Source organism: Mus pahari, chromosome 2 (assembly GCF_900095145.1).
Source record: "Mus pahari chromosome 2, PAHARI_EIJ_v1.1, whole genome shotgun sequence".
Classification (NCBI taxonomy): domain Eukaryota; kingdom Metazoa; phylum Chordata; class Mammalia; order Rodentia; family Muridae; genus Mus; species Mus pahari.
In genome coordinates this window covers 19,317,031-19,336,154 of record NC_034591.1, presented here as the reverse complement: position 1 = coordinate 19,336,154, position 19,124 = coordinate 19,317,031, and the positions used below count along the sequence as shown (strand labels likewise).

The following is a 19,124-nucleotide window of genomic DNA, read 5'->3' as shown; positions in this document are numbered from 1 at the left end:
AAGAAAGCATTAAAAAAAAAATTAAGTCTAGAGATTTAATTTCAACACCCACATGGCAGCTCACAACTGTCCGTAACTCCAGTTCCAGGGGATCCTACACCCTCTGACATACATGCAGGCAAAACACCAATATTCAAGAAAATAGAAGAGAGAGAGAGAGAGAGAGAGAGAGAGAGAGAGAGAGAGAGAAGATTTTTTTTAAAAAAATGAATTTCCTCTGTTGTGAGAGGCTTTCCTTCTGTCCACCCACTTCCTTTAGAACCAACATCTGTTATTTTCAAATGTGTGCAAATGTCCGTGAAGATTGGTGGTGCTGGGGACTGAACCCAGGGCCTTGTGCATACCAGGCGAGTGCTCTGCCACTGAGCTAGCTACAGTCACATGCAAATACCTTTAATGGGCTAAGTAAGCCTTTGCCAGTCTACCTCAGCCAGGGTACTTGTCTCACTGACCAGGCCCATGAAGAAGACAGGACTCCACTCCCTGGTGCCACAGGAAAGGGTCTAACCTTAGCTGTCACTGACTTTCAATTGCAAATGCCAGGCTCATTTATAAGGAGAAGAAAGTGAGTATCGTTACCATCTTGACATTAACGTGTACTATAAACCAGGCTACAAAGCTGGCTCTGGACGGGCTCTTGCCTGGGTGATAGTGGTTAATACTGTCAACTGGATGGATCTAGAACCTTGGGAGACAAGCCTCCAGGCAGACCTGGGAGAGATTTTCTTGATTACATGAACTGAACGGGAAGGTTCACCCACATGTAGGTGGTCCCTTCCAGTGGTGGCCCAGGTCTAACGAAGTCCAAAGGACAGGCTTTGCCTCTGCCTGCTTCTCTGTATGTCTAGCTGATGAGTTCATCTGTACTGTTTTGGGATTCAGTTACTCAGTTGCTCATTCCGCTGCCGACATCAGAATCCGGTTCCTCAGCCTTCCAGTGTGTACTGACAGCTAGCGGCTTTCTGGGACTCCTCCAGGCCTTCAGCAGTAGATTGGGGCTGCTGAATGGTCAACCTCGTGGACTGAGAGGCCGTTGTCCCTCAGACTCTCCAGTGTGAAGATAGCCATTTTTAGACAATCCAGCCAGACTGATAGAGCCTCTCATTTTATCTGTGTGTGTGTGTGTGTGTGTGTGTATGTGTATATGTTGAGGCCTGTCCTGGCCAGCATAGCTGTAGCCACTTTGTTCCAGGCCTGCCAGCAATTCATATTGTTGCTATAATATGCCTGCCAGTCATTGACACAGAAAAATAACTTGACTCAGAGCAATGTCATGCTGACATGCCCTGTTGTGTTCTGTACGTTATGATAATCTTAAGAAATTCCACAAGACTTCACATAGGACCCATCAAATTAGAGGTCAGTATGAACGGTCATGTCTAAAATGGCTTGAGTCACAGTACTTTCAGAACCTGCGTATGAGCTCACTGTGGGTTTTACAGTTTTAGTTATAGGTTGACAGAGAAAGATGTTTGGGCTTGTAGCCTCGGCTCCCAAATTCTGAGCTATGGCCCCAATCTACTGCTGAAGGCCTAGAGGATTCCCAGAAAGACACTAGCCAGAAAGAGCTACGGAGAAGCTGAATCCCAGTTTTAGGGTGCACATTTAATAAACCATCCCTGTCTGACTGAGAGAGGCATTTGTGTGATTTGTGGGGCGACTCCTGGACCCCAACAGTATATGTTCTGCCTTCTAGAGAACCCTCACGTCAGGAAGGCAGGAGGTCCTGAGTTCAGTTCCCCAAACCCACGCGGAGCCAGGGCATTGAACATCTGGAACCCAGCAATCCCACTGCCCGAGAGGAGAGGGGGCAGAGACAGGGGACCCCCCAGAAGCTGCTGGGCCAGAAGCAAGAGGCCCTATTTTCCCTAACAAGGTCTTGGACAAGGACTGTCAGGAGAGGCTGTCTTAGATACACACACACACACACACACACACACACACCCTTTTCTAGATTGGCAGAACGCTGTTTCAGTTTTATGTCTTCATAAAGACAAACACAATTTGTTCTGCTTTGGAGTGTGGGTGCTGATGAAGGCAGTAGGCTGTTCCTAGTGGGGGTCTTCAGCAGAAAGTGTCAAGGAGTTCACTGTCTGCCTTGGGTAACTTCCCATAGCAAAGACCCGAGAATCATCCCTCTGCCCCAGGATTCCCCGGGACTCCCCGGACTCCCCCAGACCTGTCTCTGTCCTAGGAAGTCTTGTCTATACTCTGCTGGTAAGAGGGCCCACAAGCTCTTCCCCGGAGTGCAGAGTGCAGGCTCCTGGAGTGGCTCTCTCCTTTGGTCTCAGAATCTGTCCCCAGGTCCCCAGCTCCCAGCAGTTTGTGGTGCTTGCTCTTCAGGCTTCAATGGACTCCAAATGCCCGTGGGCCTGGCAAATTCTGACACCTCAGTTTAGTGGGCACATTACCCTATAAACAGATTCTTGGCATCCCAGGTGGTCTAGAGTTAGGGCTCAGGTACTGAAACACTTTGTACTTACAGCACAAAGTACTGACAGTCCCCTAATGCAAGGCAGATGTCAGCTGAGATCATCATGGGACTGATGGTTGCACTAAGTGCCAGAGCACGGTCTGGGAGGCCACAGCTATGGCAGAGGTGCAGCAAAACAAGAGGTTGAAGGGACCCTTCCGCACCAGGGTTCTGAGTCCCTGACTCAGCAGGGCAGCATTGGGCTGGGCAAGAGGCATTGAGGACTTGGTCACTCGTGTGTAACACAGGGACGGCGGCGGGTGGGTCAGGGCGCCCAGCTTAGCATGCCCGACAGCACTAACACGTGGGTGCCGGGCCAAGCAAATCTTTTGTCCCTGGCGGCGCTGAGCCAGCAGGCGCCACAGAGTATATACCGGGTCTCACAGTGGCAAGCGATACACCATGGCACAACGCTCGGGAAAGGTGAGTGCCCCAGCAGCCTCGGGGAGCTCAGCTAGAGGGGAGGGTACCTACAGCTCCCAGATGCTCTTCGAAGGCTTAAACAAAGTTAAGCAAAACTTACTTCTTAATGAGATGGGACAAGCTCCCCGCTGTTGGCTGAGGGCGTATGGAGTACGTGGGTAGGGAGGTCGGCTCTCTCCCCCAACCCTCTCTTAAGGGATTCCCAAGTCAGGAGGAGCTTGGTCAGGCCTGGTGTTTCTGGCTTAGAGTGGTGAATCTCTGGTAGCCGACATGGTCCAGCATTTCCTTCAGCCTCTTCCCCCTTCCTCACTACAGGGTGGGTGGTCTAAATGTGGCCTCTGACCCCCACCCTCCAAGCTCTTTCCCCATTTGACTTGAGGCTGATTTTCTGAAGTATGCGGAAATTGGAGGGAACCTCCAAATCCTTTGACTGCTGAGGTCTTCCCGAATGTTCTAGAGGTCCTTAGCAGACTTGCTTTATGCAGGGAGGGTACCCACCACTATGGCTACCCCTCCCCTTCCGTAGTATCCAAAACTCTTTGGCCTTCAGAGATTCTTAACAAGTGGGGTCAGTTGCTGGACACTTAACTAAATGCACAAAGCTATGGGGTTTGTCCCCAGCACTTTATAAACCAGGCACAGTGGTACTTGGCTGTAGTGTCAGCTTTGAGGAAATGGAGGCAGAAGAATCAAAAGTTCAAAGTCATTCCTAGCTATTGATAAATTCAAGGCCAATCTGGGATAGCTAAAACCTTGTCTCAAAACCCGGCAGTGGTGGTGCACGCCTTTAATCCCAGCACAGAGGCAGGGGGATCTCTGAGTTTCATTCTGGTTTTCAGAGCAAGTTCTAAGACTGCCAGGCTACCCAGAGAAACCCTGTCTCAAATAACAACCAGAAACAAACAAAACAAAACAAAAATGAAGACCAACAAATAACCCTATCTCAAAAAAGTGTGGGTGGTGAAGATAAGGAGGTGAGTGACACTTAGCCTTCTCCTGAACACCCTACTCTGCCCCCCCATACCCTTGTCCCCAGATAGCTGGGCAATGTGTCTGTTTCACTGTGAGCCTAGTGATGTCTGCTAACAGCCAGCTGGCCACTGCCCATTCACTCTCTGCTCCATCAGCACTGTCGGGCAGCCACAGTAATGGGAAGGAATGAAAGTGTGGGTACCGTGGAAGAAGCTGGGGTCCGGATGTAGAGAAGCCCCCGACACAGGATCCTTCTGGGACCACAGGTCTTTAGCTCCAAAAAGTTATTGAGTGGTTGGAATTTCAGTATTAGAAACTTCACTTTTTGAAGAATAATGTTGAGTTATGATGCTTGTTCTCCATGACATTTATACCTTTAAAAAAACCTGTCCTTTAATGATATTGTGTTATGTTTAACAACAAATGCTAAGTACACCCATGCACACATGTGCGTGCGTGTGTGTGTGTGTGTGTGTGTGTGTGTGTGTGTGTGTGGTTCAGCTGGGGCCCAGAAGTGGAGAATCCCCTGCTTCTAACCTCTCAGCTGGCCTTTCCAGATCACTCTCTACGAGGGCAAGCACTTCACAGGGCGGAAGCTGGAGGTGTTTGGGGACTGTGACAACTTCCAGGACCGAGGCTTTATGAACCGAGTGAACTCCATCCGTGTGGAGAGCGGAGCCTGGATCTGCTTTGACCACCCTGACTTCCGAGGCCAGCAGTTCATCCTGGAACATGGCGACTATCCTGAATTCTTCCGCTGGAATGGCCACAATGACCACATGGGCTCCTGTCGGCCTGTGGGCATGGTGAGTGAGATACTCCACCGGGGGGGGGGGGGAGGGGCGGGGGGACCAGCAGCTCAAGTAGTAGAAGGTCACATGAGTGCTTAATTAGAAGTACCAGCATCTCCCAACAATAAAATCTTTAAAATTGAGAGGATCCTGTCCAGACTCACCCTGGCACGAGCATAAGGTGCTGGGAAGACCAAGATGGTCAGAGATAGAACACAAGAGCCCCTGGGACTTGCTGAGGAATCCTTTTACATTTCTGAGCCAAGCGTGCAGCCAAATTTCAAAGGCTGGAAATAAGTTTGGATTGTTACTGAATGGGGATGCCCTCATCAAAAGTAAACTACAGGCTGGGGAGATGTTTATAAATGTCTGCTGTACAAGCATGAGAACCTAAGTGTGTGCGTACACACACACACACACACACACACACACATACACGTGCGTGCAAGCACACACTATGGCTGCTTTGAGCATGAACACGTACCCAGGCAGCACTATGCTGGCCTTCAACACTCTGAACTTGGAATGGACCATGGAGGAGGCCAAAGTGCCCAGGGGACAGTAAGAAATCTGGAGGACAATGCTCTTGAGTTGCACAGATGGCTGTATCTCACCGCTGTGGCCTGATGTATGTAGGGAGAGCAGACGAGGGGTACCACAACCCCAGATAGAGACCCTGTCAGTTTCTGTTGGGTCTCCTTAGGGTGGGATTTGAGGAAAGAGAGCTCCTCCAAGTGTTGCCCTCTGGGTGGGAAGTGGGTGGTTCAGACCAGTGTGGGCAGCTCTCATCAGCAAGTCACTCTGCCAGGGCATCCTGGATGCCTCACTTTGACTGATACGGGAGACGTCTGGACAGGCGCCACTCTGTACGGGGTCCCTCTTTCTTTTCTATATCAGTTACAGAATCAGCTGGGCTCTGGCACGTTTGATTGAAAGAATGTTTTCTTAGTGACTCTGCCAGGATGTAGGCATTCGGAGAGTCAGAGGGATGGTTGGCTCTGGATTCTGCATAATGCTGTTTATATGAAAAATACACAAGACATCTTCTGAAGACTGTTCTTGTCAGAGCCATCCCAGACTTCACAGGCACCTGGCCAGTGGGGAGAGGGCCCCCTCTGTCCTCTGGGTCACACAGGGAGGTGTATGTCCTAGTGCTCGTGAATTATGGCGTTGGGGCCAGTAGAGACTTCAACAAATGAGAGGCATTGTTTTAGCTGTCTTGGTGTAGTGTTCCTAAAGGATCCTATTACACTTTTAAAATATAATTTGGAGGCCTGCCCGTGGCCTGAAACTGAGGGTGAGAAGCCAAGGCTGGGGCATGAGCCCCCTAAGCTGAGGGAAGCCTGAGGGAAGTCAGTAACCCCAGCTCTGGCTAGCGTGCTAGTTTCTAGGCAGCCTTGCCCTCACTGGATCTTGGGTCCTTAGTTGTAATAGAACCCGTTCTCCACCACATCTCATGGACTCATGGAAGAAAGAAAACCATTGTGTGTGTGGGGGGGGGTGGGATGGGGAGAACTCACTGTTTCCCAGGAATCCCTCACTTTCCTTTCCACCCATGCATGGGGAGGAGAGACTCGGACTATTGCTTTTTCTTCCCCACCTGTCCTGGAGCACGGAGAGCATTTCCGCATAGACATCTTTGAGGGCTGCAACTTCACAGGCCAGTGCCTGGAGTTCGTGGAGGACTGCCCCTTCCTGCAGAGCCGGGGCTGGGCCAAGAGCTGTGTCAACGCCATCAAGGTGTATGGGGATGGAGCGTGAGTACAGCTGGGGCTTCCAGATAGGCTTGGTAGGATGGATAGCCATCAGACCCTGTGGGTGACTCACGAGAACCCCAGCTTCCTGGGATACCAACTTACACAGCAGTGTGACCTGCTCAGAGAAGGCCCATCTTCTCAGCTCAGATAACCCTGGGCCTGGACTTCTCTGCCCGGCGGCTTACAGCCCACACCAACTTGTTGGAGATGGGCTTCAAGGAGCTCTCCTAGGATGGATGAGAGTGTCTGGGAATTTTGCCTGTCTTTGCTAGTCCAAAGCAGCTGTCAGACCCAGTGCTTGCCTTGTGGGGCGGCTTCCTGGCACCTGTCCATTGTACACATACAGGCGCACCTCACCTGGGTTTGCTTCTGCCCTCGCCTGAACAATCTGCCTGTGCACACACAGATGGGGTTGAACACTCAACGCTCTCTTCCCATCTCTCCTGCCTACTCTGGAGACACAAACTGACTGCAGTTAACTCCAGAGCCTTCCTTTCCACCGCAGAAGCCCCGCTGGGACTGCAGCCTAGGGGAACCCCTTCCACTCTAGAGCTGGGTACCCTTCAACCTCCACTCCCCCAGCAGAAGAGCCCCGCAGGATTCCAGCTTCCATACACAGGGTTAGTGTAGGGATATGGCTCCTATGGAATTTCTGAGGTTCAGGATCAAGACCTTTCGGGGAGGGGGGGGTCAAGGGAAGGACGAAGGGAGACAAAATGTGCTCAAAGCAGAGCCCTAGCTACCATCTTACCTGACACCCCCCCACACACACACACAAGCAGAAGATAGCTGAGAGTCCAGGGGTAGGAGTCCAAAACAATTTGCTTTGAGAAATTCCCAGGCTAAACTGTGTCTCCTGAGACCACCAGAGGCGTACTTTTGTATGGGAGATGTCCTAAGACCCAAGACGCAATCTCCCTAGCCATCCTGGGAGTCTGGGGGAGGGAAGGCAGGAGTGGACACTGATTGGAAGAGAATATGATCTTTAATCTCCACTTTCCAGGGAGGAACCAGGCTCAGTGGCCAGGAGGTTGAGGCCAAGATGACGGCCCTCTGTGTTGGATCCAGAGTGTTCTTATCTTTGATAACCTTAACTGTTACGTGATATAAGTCTTGTGCAGAAGTAGCTTTGCAAACGGTGATGTCCCAGGTCCCTGGAGCCCTTTCCGGGATCCGGCCAGCAGTAAAGCAGGGCTCCTTAACCACCTCCCTGTGCCAAGAGTGTTGTTCCTTGTGGGTTCCATGCCAGCTCAGGAGTGAACGGTTCCCTCATACCTGTGTCCTAGGAGTTATGTCAGGAAAAGCAGGGACATCTCCCGACACTCCAACAGACTGAGCGCCCATCCCCCTTTCTAAATCTTAAAAATGATTTTTATTTCCACGCATTTGTCTTACTTGCATGCATGTCTGTGCATCACATGCATGCCCGGTGGGTCAGAAGCAGGCACTAAATTTCCTGGACCTGGAGCTATAGACAGTTGAGAGCTGCAGTGTGGGTGCTGAGAACTGAACCTGGCTCTGGACAGTGCTCTTGTCTGCTAAGCCGGCTCACCAGAGACACCTTCTCTTGCTTTCCTCTAAGAGCTGCAGCTAGGTGAGTGAGGACAGGGATGATTAGCTGTCACGACAGCCAGGTCCCCCACAAGAGCTCCAAGATGGCTCGGGGCAGTACAGAAATAGGGACTGGCTCACTCTCTTCGAGACTCTAGCTATGTGGTGGAAGGCTGTGGTTGTGAGGAAGTGATCTGCTCATCTCCAGCAAGACACCCCCACACACACACACCCCTTAGTTTCCAACCCCTGACTATGTCAGACTGTACCATTTACCAGGTGAGGGGTCACAGTGGAGAGCTAGGGAAGTAGGCTATGTGGCCTTTAGTTCTCTCTCTCGTTCTCTCTCTCTCTCTCTCTCTCTCTCTCTCTCTCTCTCTCTCTCTCTCTCTCTCTCTCTTTCCCTGAGAGCTATCTGCAAGCAGAAGGGCCAACTACGACACTCCCTGGAAAGGGAACTTGAGAACTTTGGGACCAGTGAGTAAGAACTGCCAAGGCACATTGTGGGAGGGAGGTCCCTTGAGAAGAGAAGTCAGAATAATCCTGAGACCTGGATCTCAGGATTCTCAGAGACCCTGAGCACGCAAACACGCCTGAGGGAGTCCTACAAAGGCTGGTTTCTACTCTGGTGAAAGACGGGGAGGGGAGAGCCCGAGTGCAGAGACAGCCCTTGACCTAGTTCTGGTTCTGGTTCTGTTCTCTGGTGCAGGCAGGCCTGGAGGCTCCTCCCCCACTTCCTAGCTCCCCTAGGCCTACAAACCTGAGCCCCAAGTGAGAGGGTCCCCACGACGACTCTTCCTGGGTCCCACATTTCCACCTCTACACTTGTTGAGAACCTCACCTCTTCCTTATGCTTGTTCCCAGGAAGAGACCACTCACCCGATCTTCCCAGTTAATCTTCCTGATTCCCTGGTCCACTGGGTTGTAAAGGACAGGGGCCTAGTGCACACCTTCCCCCCAAATCCCCCAACAGAAGGGTGCCCTTGCCAGGCCTCCGGTCCTGCGGGCTCCAGATCCTATCCTCTGTACAACGCAGGCAGCACAGCCCCACTTGTACTAGAGCACAGGCAGTTGGCTGAGTGGATACACAGTGGGAACGGTCCCCAGTCTGTGTCAGGCGCCCTGTCAAGAGCTGGGTACTCTGTGCAAAAATGGCCCTTTGCTGGGTGACTGGGCATAGCGCATTCCCGAGTCGCTCTCGCTCTTCTCATGGGATGGTCAATTACTGGGCAGTCCCCATCTTGTCGAACCCCAGCAACAAGCCGGAATCAGGCATTGTCAATCAAGGCAGTGAGGAGCTAGGACCGAGGGGCGGGGCCGGGGGCGGGGCCGGGGAAGCGTCCTCGCGTGGCTCCCTCCGGGTGACCCGCCCTTCCTCTGCCCTTCAGGTGGGTCCTCTATGAGGAGCCCAACTACCGCGGCCGCATGTACGTGGTGGAGAGAGGCGACTTCCGCAGCTTCTCCGACTGGGAGGCCCACAGCGCACGCGTGCAGTCGCTCCGCCGGGTGCTCAACTTCTTCTAGTCCCGACTGCGACCCACGGAGACAATAAAAATCCAGAAAGCGGAGTGCTGGCGGGCCTCGGAGTGCTTTCTAGGCCTCTCACCGGCTGGCGGTCCCCAACCGGGCAGGGGGAAGCCTGCTGGGACGAGGAAGCCAACCCCCTCCGCTGCCAGAGCCTAGCCAGAGCAGCCGCCGCCTCGGGGCCAGGGCCACACGAGGGCGCCCGCGAGCAGGACGCAGGCAGGGTGTTCTCTCCTGCTAGGGGGCCACGCCCGAGAGGAGGGGCGAGGTGTTGGGGTTGCGGGAGGGATGGGGGGGGGGAATGAAAAAACGGGGACGGGAGAGGGGGTGAAGGGCGGGGTGGGGAGAAGAGGAAGGACAAGGCCGGAGCTTGCTGGGTGGGAAGCGGTGGGGGCGAGAAGAGGAGGGGCGGGTCCGGAGGGAAGGGGCGTGGCTGAGCTGGGGGTGGGCCAGGGGAGGGGAGGGGCGTGGCTAAGAGGAAGAGTCCGGGCAGATTTGGGAGGGAGGGGCCAGGTGATAGAGAGGGGTGGAGTCATGCCCCAGGAATCCGGGGAATGGAGACCTGGAAGAAGCTCTCTGAGTCCAGAGGCCCTAGACAACGACTGTCCCTGCAGGATATCACTCAGCCTCCGCCTTCGCGCCGCTCCCGGAGCAAATATATAGAGCTTCCCTGTCATCAGGTCTTCTCCAAGACATTAGGTCCGCCTTGGGGCTGGGCGGAAATCTGGAGAACACAGTTCCCGGGATTGGAAGACCAGAGGAGCCTGCTCAAGGAGGAGACCCCTGCAGTGGGGTTTCTGATAAAGGGGTCCACATCCTCCAATAACAACGCTGTTCCCCATTGAGAGAGGAAAGGCTCCTTGGGGGGGGGGGTGTCCAGATAAGACGGCGGCCCAGGTATTTCCCTGCCCCTGCCTGTAGACCCAGGCCCTCCCTGGCCAGTGTCTCCCACCTCTCCTGCCTCATTTCCTCCTCTACCTCCCTACACTGAAAGAAATGAGAAAAAGAATATCATTAAAGATCACTGACTTCACACAGGCGATGCTGTCACCAGGGGCTAGGCAGAGAGCAAAGATGAATGACTCAGGGCCCTGAGTCACCCCAGGACAGTGGAGGATTGTTCAGGTAGAGCTTCATTAAGCAGTCCCTGGGTAGAGAACACAGGCATATCCTCTGCTATATGAGTCCCCAGGGCATGCTGACTCTTACTGCATTCCACTGAGAAGCCACTAAAGCTCAGGGAACTGACAGATCCCCCAGGAGACCCTCCATCCCCTTGAGGCTCAGGCCAAGGACCCAAAGAAACTACTAGAAAACAATCAACAAGACAGATACCTTCTCAACTGCTTCCCTTGGGGAGGGAGTTTGTGTAGAGTCAACCCGGAGTGTTGTGCTCTGGAACGGGAGCAGACCCCTTTGTGGGAGAGTTGCAGCCAGCTTGCTTCCATGGGTGAGCACATCTGACAGTAAGACCTTCCTGGAGGAAGACAGGGCCCTGTCTGTCCTTCCTTCTCCATAACCATCCACTCCAGACCCCAACACATCAGAGGACGGCAGAATCCAGCTGGCCCTGGCTAAGGGCCTCACACTCTTGCTTATTGTGAATAGCATTACTATGGGGGTTTACTGAGTGCTGACTTTAATATCAGGCTCTTCAGTAGATATAATTCATGCAGTTTTGCTTGATATATACAGTGGCACCTGTGCTTCTTATCACCCCTGGACAAATGAGGTGGTTAGACTCAGACAGTTAAGTAATTTGCTTAGGATGACACAGTGAGCAGGATTCAGACCCATTGCCCCTACACTGAACCACACATTTGCATATATTAGGATATTTGATTTGAAGTTGGGAGAAAACCAAAATCCTGTTCTTTGTGAGATAAATGCAATCCTATCTGTTACATGCACCCTACATAATGTGAAAGCTCAAGCCAGCTGTGGTGACTCACGCCCGCAGTTCTAAGCAGAGGCAGGTAGATCACTGCAAGTTCAAAGCCAACTTGATGTATGTAGTAAGTTCTAGGCCAGCCAGGAGTGAGGCCCTGTCTTAAAAAAGCCAACACCAAACACAACTAAAGAAGCCAAGTAGCCGGGTGTGGTGACGCACACTTTTAATCCCAGCACTTGGGAGGCAGAGGCAGGCGGATTTCTGAGTTTGAGGCCAGCCTGGTCTACAGAGCGAATTCCAGGACAGCCAGGGCTACACAGAGAAACCCTGTCTCGAAAAACCAAAAAGAAGAAGAAGAAGAAGAAGAAGAAGAAGAAGAAGAAGAAGAAGAAGAAGAAGAAGAAGAAGAAGCAGCAGCCAAGTGACCTGTGAGAGAACAGTTGCAGCACGGCAGTTTGCATGCCACCATGGAGCTGTGCTCCCAATGTGAAGTGAAGCTCTTTACGATGTGCGTGTCAGTCAGTGGTCATGTATTTGAGGGAAGCAGGGAGAAGAGCTGGGTGACAGCAGGACTCTCACTCAGGGGTCACCCTGTAGCCATACACTGTTTTTTTTTTTGTTTTTTTTTTTTTTTGGTTTTTCGAGACAGGGTTTCTCTGTGTAGCCCTGGCTGTCCTGGAACTCACTTTGTAGACCAGGCTGGCCTCGAACTCAGAAATCCGCCTGCCTCTGCCTCCCGAGTGCTGGGATTAAAGGCGTGCGCCACCACCGCCCGGCAGCCATACACTCTTTTGCAACCCACTTTTAATAAGGGTTCGACCTCTCTCTAGCCCATCACCCAGGAGAGGTAGTGGAAGAGAAAAGTTATTAGGATATGGGGGAAGTGGACCTGTTCAGCAATGGTTCTTTGGGAGCGAGTTTGAACTTCTTTGGCAGCAGTTTAGTCCCATAACAAACACCAAATACAATTCAGCAGCTGCAGACCAGTCCTCTAGGCAGGCAGATACCAGGCACAAACCAGCAGCTGCAGTCCAGTCCTTTCAGCAAACAGACACCAGGCAGCTGTAGTTCAATCCTGAAGAAGCTGCCTAGGAACCCCACAAGCAGTTCTTGGGTGAGCTTCTCTCAATGGCAGCATTACCACAAGTTGAGCTCAACAATGCTATGTAAAGCGAATCAATACATGTGTGTCTTTAGCGAAGAATAGCGAGGCTGAGCAGAGCAAACCAAACCAATGCTCGCCTCCCACTGTCTGTGGGGTCATATTTATACTCCTCCATCACACATCCTTTCACCTGTGCCTGCTTCAGGAAAAACGGTCTTTCATGTGTTTGCTGTAGCAAGACATCCTTTCACCTGTGTGCCCCAGCAAAACATCATTTGGCATAAGTGACTTTCCAGAGCTAGAAGTTTCCACTTCAATGTCCCGTGACTCAGTGTCACAGGTGTACGGGGGGGCGGGGGATAGTCGTCTGCCCTTATGGGGGAAGGGCTTCCTCCTGGGAGCCAGATGGCACCACTGCCCTACCTTGCCAAAGCCAGTTGCAGGGACTCCTCTTGAACTTGTCTCTCTTCCACCTCACAGGAGCAGAGGCGCCTCATTAGAGTGATTCAGTGCTTCACACAGCTTTGCACTCCTGGGTGACCTCCCTGTCACCCCAGCCCCCTGCTTGCTAATCTGTCAGTAAAATCTGCTTTTGGTCAGGAAGAAGAAAAACAAGCTTCTCACTGCAGAGCCTGTGGGCAGCCGTGCAGTTTATCTGAAGTCCATCCAGGGGGTCGATAGACCGAAGATGAGAGAGCCTTTAGTGTGGTACATGCTTCTCCTATTTCTGTCTCCACTCTGTGGTTTGGAAAACTGGAACTTCTTAGAGCCATCTCCGTGTTCCTCAGACCCCTTGCTGATCAGGGATCTGAAGGCATTGTTTATCAGGCCTGGTCAGACCACAGGGGAAAACTTTCCCCTTGAAGCCCATACTGATGCCTAGCCATGGCTGTGGTATGCCTCTCCCTACTCCTCAGCCCATACCAGGGCCATGCATGGGTCTCTGTCCATTCCCTTCCTGGCTTCCCTCTGTCCCATCTCCAGCTGTGTCCTGCTTGGCCACTCCTTGGCTAGAAAGCCTTCAGAGCAGAGCTAACCCCTAAGTGTCCTTTTCCCTCTAGAAACCTCGGTAGAGTTTTTAACATAACCCGTGGGACAAGACATGTTTTAAAATCCAGCTTCATGGCTGAGGGTGTAGCTAGTGGCTGAGCACTTGCCCTACCATGTGTGAGGCTCTGAATTCTAGCCCCACCACTGTGAAACCAAAAATAAACCACTGCAGGGTGTGATAGCGAAGGTCTTGAATCCTAGCACTCTGAAGCAGACAGACAGGGAGGCAGGGAGGCAGAGAGGAGAGGCAGAGCTCTGTGAGTTTAAAGCCAGCCTGGTCTACAGAGTGAGTTCCAGGACAGCCAAAGCTACACACAGAGAAACATTATATTCAAAAATCAAAACCAATAATAATGATGATAATAATAATAATAATAATTAATAAACCGCCACAGAGTTCCCTTTGGTGTGTTAGCTACTTTTCTCACTGTCAGAACACCTACAGAAGCAACTCTTAGGAGGTTTATCTGGGCTCATGGTCTCAGAGGGTATGGGGCCATCAGAGTAGCCAGGCTGTGGTGGTTTTCTACCACTGTGTCTGCTGATGGGGAGGTAGCTGGGAGCCCCAGCCAGGATCAGAGATGCATATTCTTCAAGGTTTGCTCCAGAGACCCGTATCTGAGAGCTGGGCTATATATTCTATATGTCCCAAAGATTCTACAATTCCCCAAACAGTGTCACCAGCTGGAAACCAAGAGTGCAAGCACAGGACCCTATTGGGGGGCATTCTACATTCAAATCCTACCAGCTGGAGAAGATACAGTGCTGGGCTGAGGTGGTGACAATGTGTACACAGCAGTGTGAATGTGCACACAGTGTGAATGTGTAACACAGCAGTGTAAATGTGCACACAGCAGTGTGAGTGTGTGTACACAGTGTGAATGTGCACACAGCAGTGTGAATGTGAGCACAGCAGTGTGAATGTGTGCACAGCAGTGTGAATGTACACACAGCAGTGTGAATGTACACACAGTGTGAATGTGTACCACAGCAGTGTAAATGTGCACACAGTAGAGTATATATATAGCAGTGAGTGTGCACACAGCAGTGTAAATGTACACACAGCAGTGTGTATACAGCAGTGTGTATACAGCAGTGTGAATGTGCACACAGCAGCAGTGTGAATGTGTACACAGCAGTAGTGTGAATGTGTACACAGCATGTGCACACAGCAGTGTAAATGTGCACACAGCATTGTGAGTGTGTATATAGCAGTGGGTGTGCAGACAGCAGTGTAAATGCACACACAGCAGTGTGAGTGTGTACACATCAGTGTGAATGTGTGCCCAGTAGTGTGTGTATACAGTGTGAGTGTACACACAGCAGTGAGTATGTACACAGTGTGAGTGTGCACACAGCAGTGAGTGTACACACAATAGTGTGAATGTGCACATAGCAGCAGCAGTGTGAATGTGTACATGGCAGTGAGTGTGCACACAGCAGTGTGACTGTACACAGCAGTGTGAATGTACACACAGTAGTGTGAATATGCACCCAGCAGTGTGAATGTGCACCCAGCAGTGTGAGTGTGCACACAGCAGTGTGAGTGTGTGCATAGGAGTGTGAATGTGAATGTGTACATGGCAGTGTGAATGCTCCCTCTGCCATGGAGACGTGCGTTCAGCCACAGTGGCTGTGCTGGGTTGGATTCGATGTGAAATTTTACACAGAACAAAAGCTTCACTCTTCTTGCTGAGGTACTCAGCGTCTCAGAGGGTACTGAAGACCCTTCCTGACCCTGGCAACATCCGGGTCTTACTTGTCCCAAGTGTGCCTCATGTTGTCCTTGTCCTGATGCTCACCTGTTGTTGGTCTCGTGATTCCTGTTGACTGCAGTGCAGGGAGGGGCGCCCTGACTGCTGAGGAACCTCGAGGGGAGACCACGCAGAGCGAGGTGGGGCTACCTGAGCCTAGCCCAACCTTCTCAAGCCCTGCTCAGGCAACACCTTCGAGGCCTGGTGTCAGCCGGGACACAGGAAGAAGTGGCTTTCCATCCTTGTTGAGCCTGTCCTGCACGATGAATGTTTTTATAAAGAGGCTGTTGGCTTCCTTGCTGCCCGTGACCCTGCTATGCAGTCTGTGGAGTAAAACAATCCTGTGGAGACCAGCTGCAACTTTTCCTTGTGACCGCTCTGGATGGGGTGGGGAGGGTGGACAGGGTCACAGCCTGCAAGTGTGCAGTTCCTTTCTTAGTAATGTGGTGTGGCGTGTCACCCTCGGAGCCAGCTGACAGATGTGCAGTGTTTTGCTGGGTATGGGGTAGATCCAGGGAGTCCTGCCTGGGTCCAGTCTGCAGGTATGCAGCCCTTTGTTGAAAGTGTGGGTCAACAATTGAATTGTGGGTTGGTGGTACTACCTCAGCTGTGGCTAAGTGTTCTAATCTGTGAGACCACATGTCTACACTCCTTGGGTGGGGACAGAGTCCTTGGGTGGAATGAGACCAGCCTTTGCCAATAGAGCAGGTTTAAGATGAGGTAAGACTCAGGTTTAGGCCTAAAGTAGTTTTAGTGAGTGGCCAGGAAGGCCCTTTCTATTTATCCTACCAGAGTCCCAGGACCCAGAACGGAAAATCTTACTGTTGAAGAAAGTGCTTTGTCTTGTCTCTGGTCCATTTCCAACCGAGTAGACGCTTAGTGGTGGTGGTGAAATACAATGTTATATATTATTTGTAATTCATTGTTCCTCTATAAAATTGAGTTGAGGGAGGGGGAATAATATGATAAAAATATTGTATGGTGGTTCATACCTTTAATACCAGCACTTGAGAGGCAGAGGCATTCGGATCTCTGTGAGTTTGAGGCCAGCCTGGTCTACAGAGTGAGTTCCAGGAAAGTCAGGACTACACAGATAAAAATCTGTCTCAACAAAACAAAGCAAAAACCAGGAGGAGATTCTGGCTTGATGGGAGATTGAGACAGGGAGTTCATGAGTTTGAGGTTAGCTTGGAATACAATAATGAATCCCTATCTAAAAACAGTGTAATATAAAATAGTCTTTAAAGAGATGTCTGGAGCGGAGAAGTTCAAACCAGAAGCGGGAAACGCCAAGGCTAAGTAAGCAGCTCACCACAGAGTCCAGTTCTTTGTGGAGAAGACCCCGAATCGGCTAACGCAGAACGTGGCACGGGTTCCGTGGTTCTCTGAATCTGAGTAATAAAAGCATGAGGTTTCTTCTCACACAGTGATTCCTGGGATGTGGGCCAGAGAAAAGCTTCTCCTAGGGGTATGTGGATCCAGGCTGAGGGTCACGAGCCCAGCTGGAGCTTTGTTCTCCAGTGAAGAAAATAATGTTCTGAGGATGCCCACACATCAGCTCTCTGCCTTCTATACCTTTCAAACCTTCTAAGGAGTCTGATGCCAGACAGTTTGTTTCCAACAGATTCAAACACAGTGTAGTTTAGAAAACAGTTTCCTGGTGTAGTGCAATCCCTGGTGATCATGGAAGCATAATTACATCAAAACTCAACTGAGGCTGCCCTGGAACTCACTCCTCAAACTCAGGCTGGCCTCAAACTCAGAAATCTGCCTTCCTCTGCCACCACTGCCTGGCTTTATAAAGACTTATTTTTAAGTGTGTGTGTGCGTGTGTGTGTGTGTGTGTGTGTGTGTGTGTGTGTGTGTGCTCGTTGAGTGGAAATGCCTGTGGATTCCACGTCCCTCAGCCCCACTGCAACTGTATAGCTGTCAACCACCCAATGTGGGTGTTGGGAACTGCATTCAAGTCCTCTGCAAGAGCAGAACCTTTTCTCTCACCAGTCAAGTGTGATGGTGCGTGCAGTAACCTCAGCACTGGGGAAGTGGGGACAGGAGGATTCCCAAAGCTTGCTGACCAGCCAGCCTTACCAAATTGCTAAGTTCGAGGTTCACTGAGAGATCTTGTTCCCCCAAAAGAAGCAGAGGGTTTTTAGGAACACTGTATGAAGGTTCTTGTGCCCAGAGATCTCCAGGAAAACCAAAAGTTAAGCACACCGGATTGTCTTCTCAAAGGAATGGATGTAAAATCTGGTCTTTCCATCTAGAGAGCTGGAAATTGGAGGTGATTAATGGCTTAGAGACCTGCATTACCTATTGGCCCGGAACATATCAAGCTTCTAGAACCAGGACCAGAGGTGGCTAGTAATTTAAATGCCCCTCAGAGTCGGGAGCTCCCCTGAATGACCCTTGCATTGCCTGCATAGTCAGAGGCAAGATTCTTCCTACTCCCTTAAGCTAGCGAACAGCTAGGCTAGCTCTAGAACCCATCTTCTTGGAATAAATGATGTGAGTACAGCAGCACGAATGCTGGTACAAGTTGCTTTTTCTTCTTTACTTAGTCCAGGACCCCAGCCAGGGCACAGTGCCATTCACAGTAGCTCTGCCTTCCCACCTCAGTTAACCTAGCCTAGAAACTCCCTCATATCATGCTCAGAGGCCTGTTTCTGTGCTGATTCTAAACCTATCAAGTTCCAAGACTAACAGCCACACACCTACATGCCTGATGTATTTGAAGGGTATCTTCATGTATGAATTTCTTGGTTCTGTTACTAATAGGAACTCCATGAAATGATTAGCACGTTAGAACATCATTGAACCCAAATCTCTGGTCATTGACAAGGTGCCTTGAGCCATACTCATTGTCCCAGGGAACTCAAGTTACCCTCGTGTTCTGGGACCCTGTGATGTGTAGCAACCGTGGTGTGCTCTGCTTCTTTGAACCTCTGCTTGGTCAGCTGCCACCCCTTAATGTGTGCACTGTTGCATCAAAACTGAGTCCCAGCAAAACTGCACGTGCAGTGCTGGCTGTGCATTTCATGAGGGCTTGCGTTTGAGTCCTCAGAACCTGTGCAAAAGCTAGATTCATTGCTGATGCAATCCTAGAGCTCCTCTAGCAAGAAGGGTGGCAGAGACCAGATAATCTCTCAAAGCCAACAGATCTGGCTTAATGAATGAGATGGCTTCAAACAAGGTATAAGGTGAGGACCAGCATTTGATTGTCCTCTGACCTGCACTTGCACACTTATGAACTTGCACATATCTTACATAGCAAAAGGCAGGCATGGTGACAGTGGTGGCTCTGCTGCCCTGGCTCTCAGCAGAGGACACTAATTGCAGAGAGAAAACTCTGAGCAGCCTGGCGGTATGAAGCTGTGCTCAAAACCTCCACAGAGAACAGGCTGGTTCTGAGGGCCGTGCGGCTTCTGGAGTGAGTGGAAGCAGATGCTGTTTTCCTCCCTAGACCCTCCCACTCAGACACATATGGCTTTACACACACGTGCTCACGCGTACTCACAGAAACGTACACTGATATTCAGATACCCATGCGCACACAAACGCGCTCTCACACTCTCGTGCACACGTCCGGAAACATGCATATGTGCATACATGCATTACTCACATCCCACAGGAGCCCTCACAGCATGCATGCATCCAGATATGCAAGCAGATCCTCACTCTGCATGAGCACACATGGGCGCTCCATGCTAACAGCTGCTCTCGGGCCTGCTGGCACACAGTCTCTTATGCACATTCCTTCTCCTCGGAAGCCGTACAGTGTCTGCTGAGGTTCGTATGAAGGGTGGAAGACAGCTGTGACTGGGCTAGAATTTAGA

General features: G+C 51.2%; 1 protein-coding gene across 1 annotated transcript; it reads left to right on the top strand.

Annotated features, from left to right (window-relative positions):
* The first annotated feature begins 2,780 nt into the window (after positions 1 to 2,780).
* On the top strand, positions 2,781 to 9,535 carry Crygn (crystallin gamma N). Its single transcript, XM_021191482.1, has 4 exons — positions 2,781 to 2,896; positions 4,426 to 4,674; positions 6,271 to 6,416; positions 9,356 to 9,535. Exons 1-4 carry the CDS (start codon positions 2,876 to 2,878, stop codon positions 9,489 to 9,491), a joined length of 552 nt encoding a protein of 183 aa, XP_021047141.1. The 5' UTR covers positions 2,781 to 2,875; the 3' UTR covers positions 9,492 to 9,535.
* Positions 9,536 to 19,124: the final 9,589 nt, after the last annotated feature.

What these genes read in the sequence shown, in the direction of transcription:
- Crygn (XM_021191482.1), top strand. Translation starts at nt 2,876, where the DNA reads ATGGCACAACGCTCGGGAAAG. An exon ending in TGGCACAACGCTCGGGAAAG is followed by an intron (nt 2,897 to 4,425) that starts GTGAGTGCCCCA and finishes TGGCCTTTCCAG; the next exon opens with ATCACTCTCTACGAGGGCAA. An exon ending in CCTGTCGGCCTGTGGGCATG is followed by an intron (nt 4,675 to 6,270) that starts GTGAGTGAGATA and finishes CCTGTCCTGGAG; the next exon opens with CACGGAGAGCATTTCCGCAT.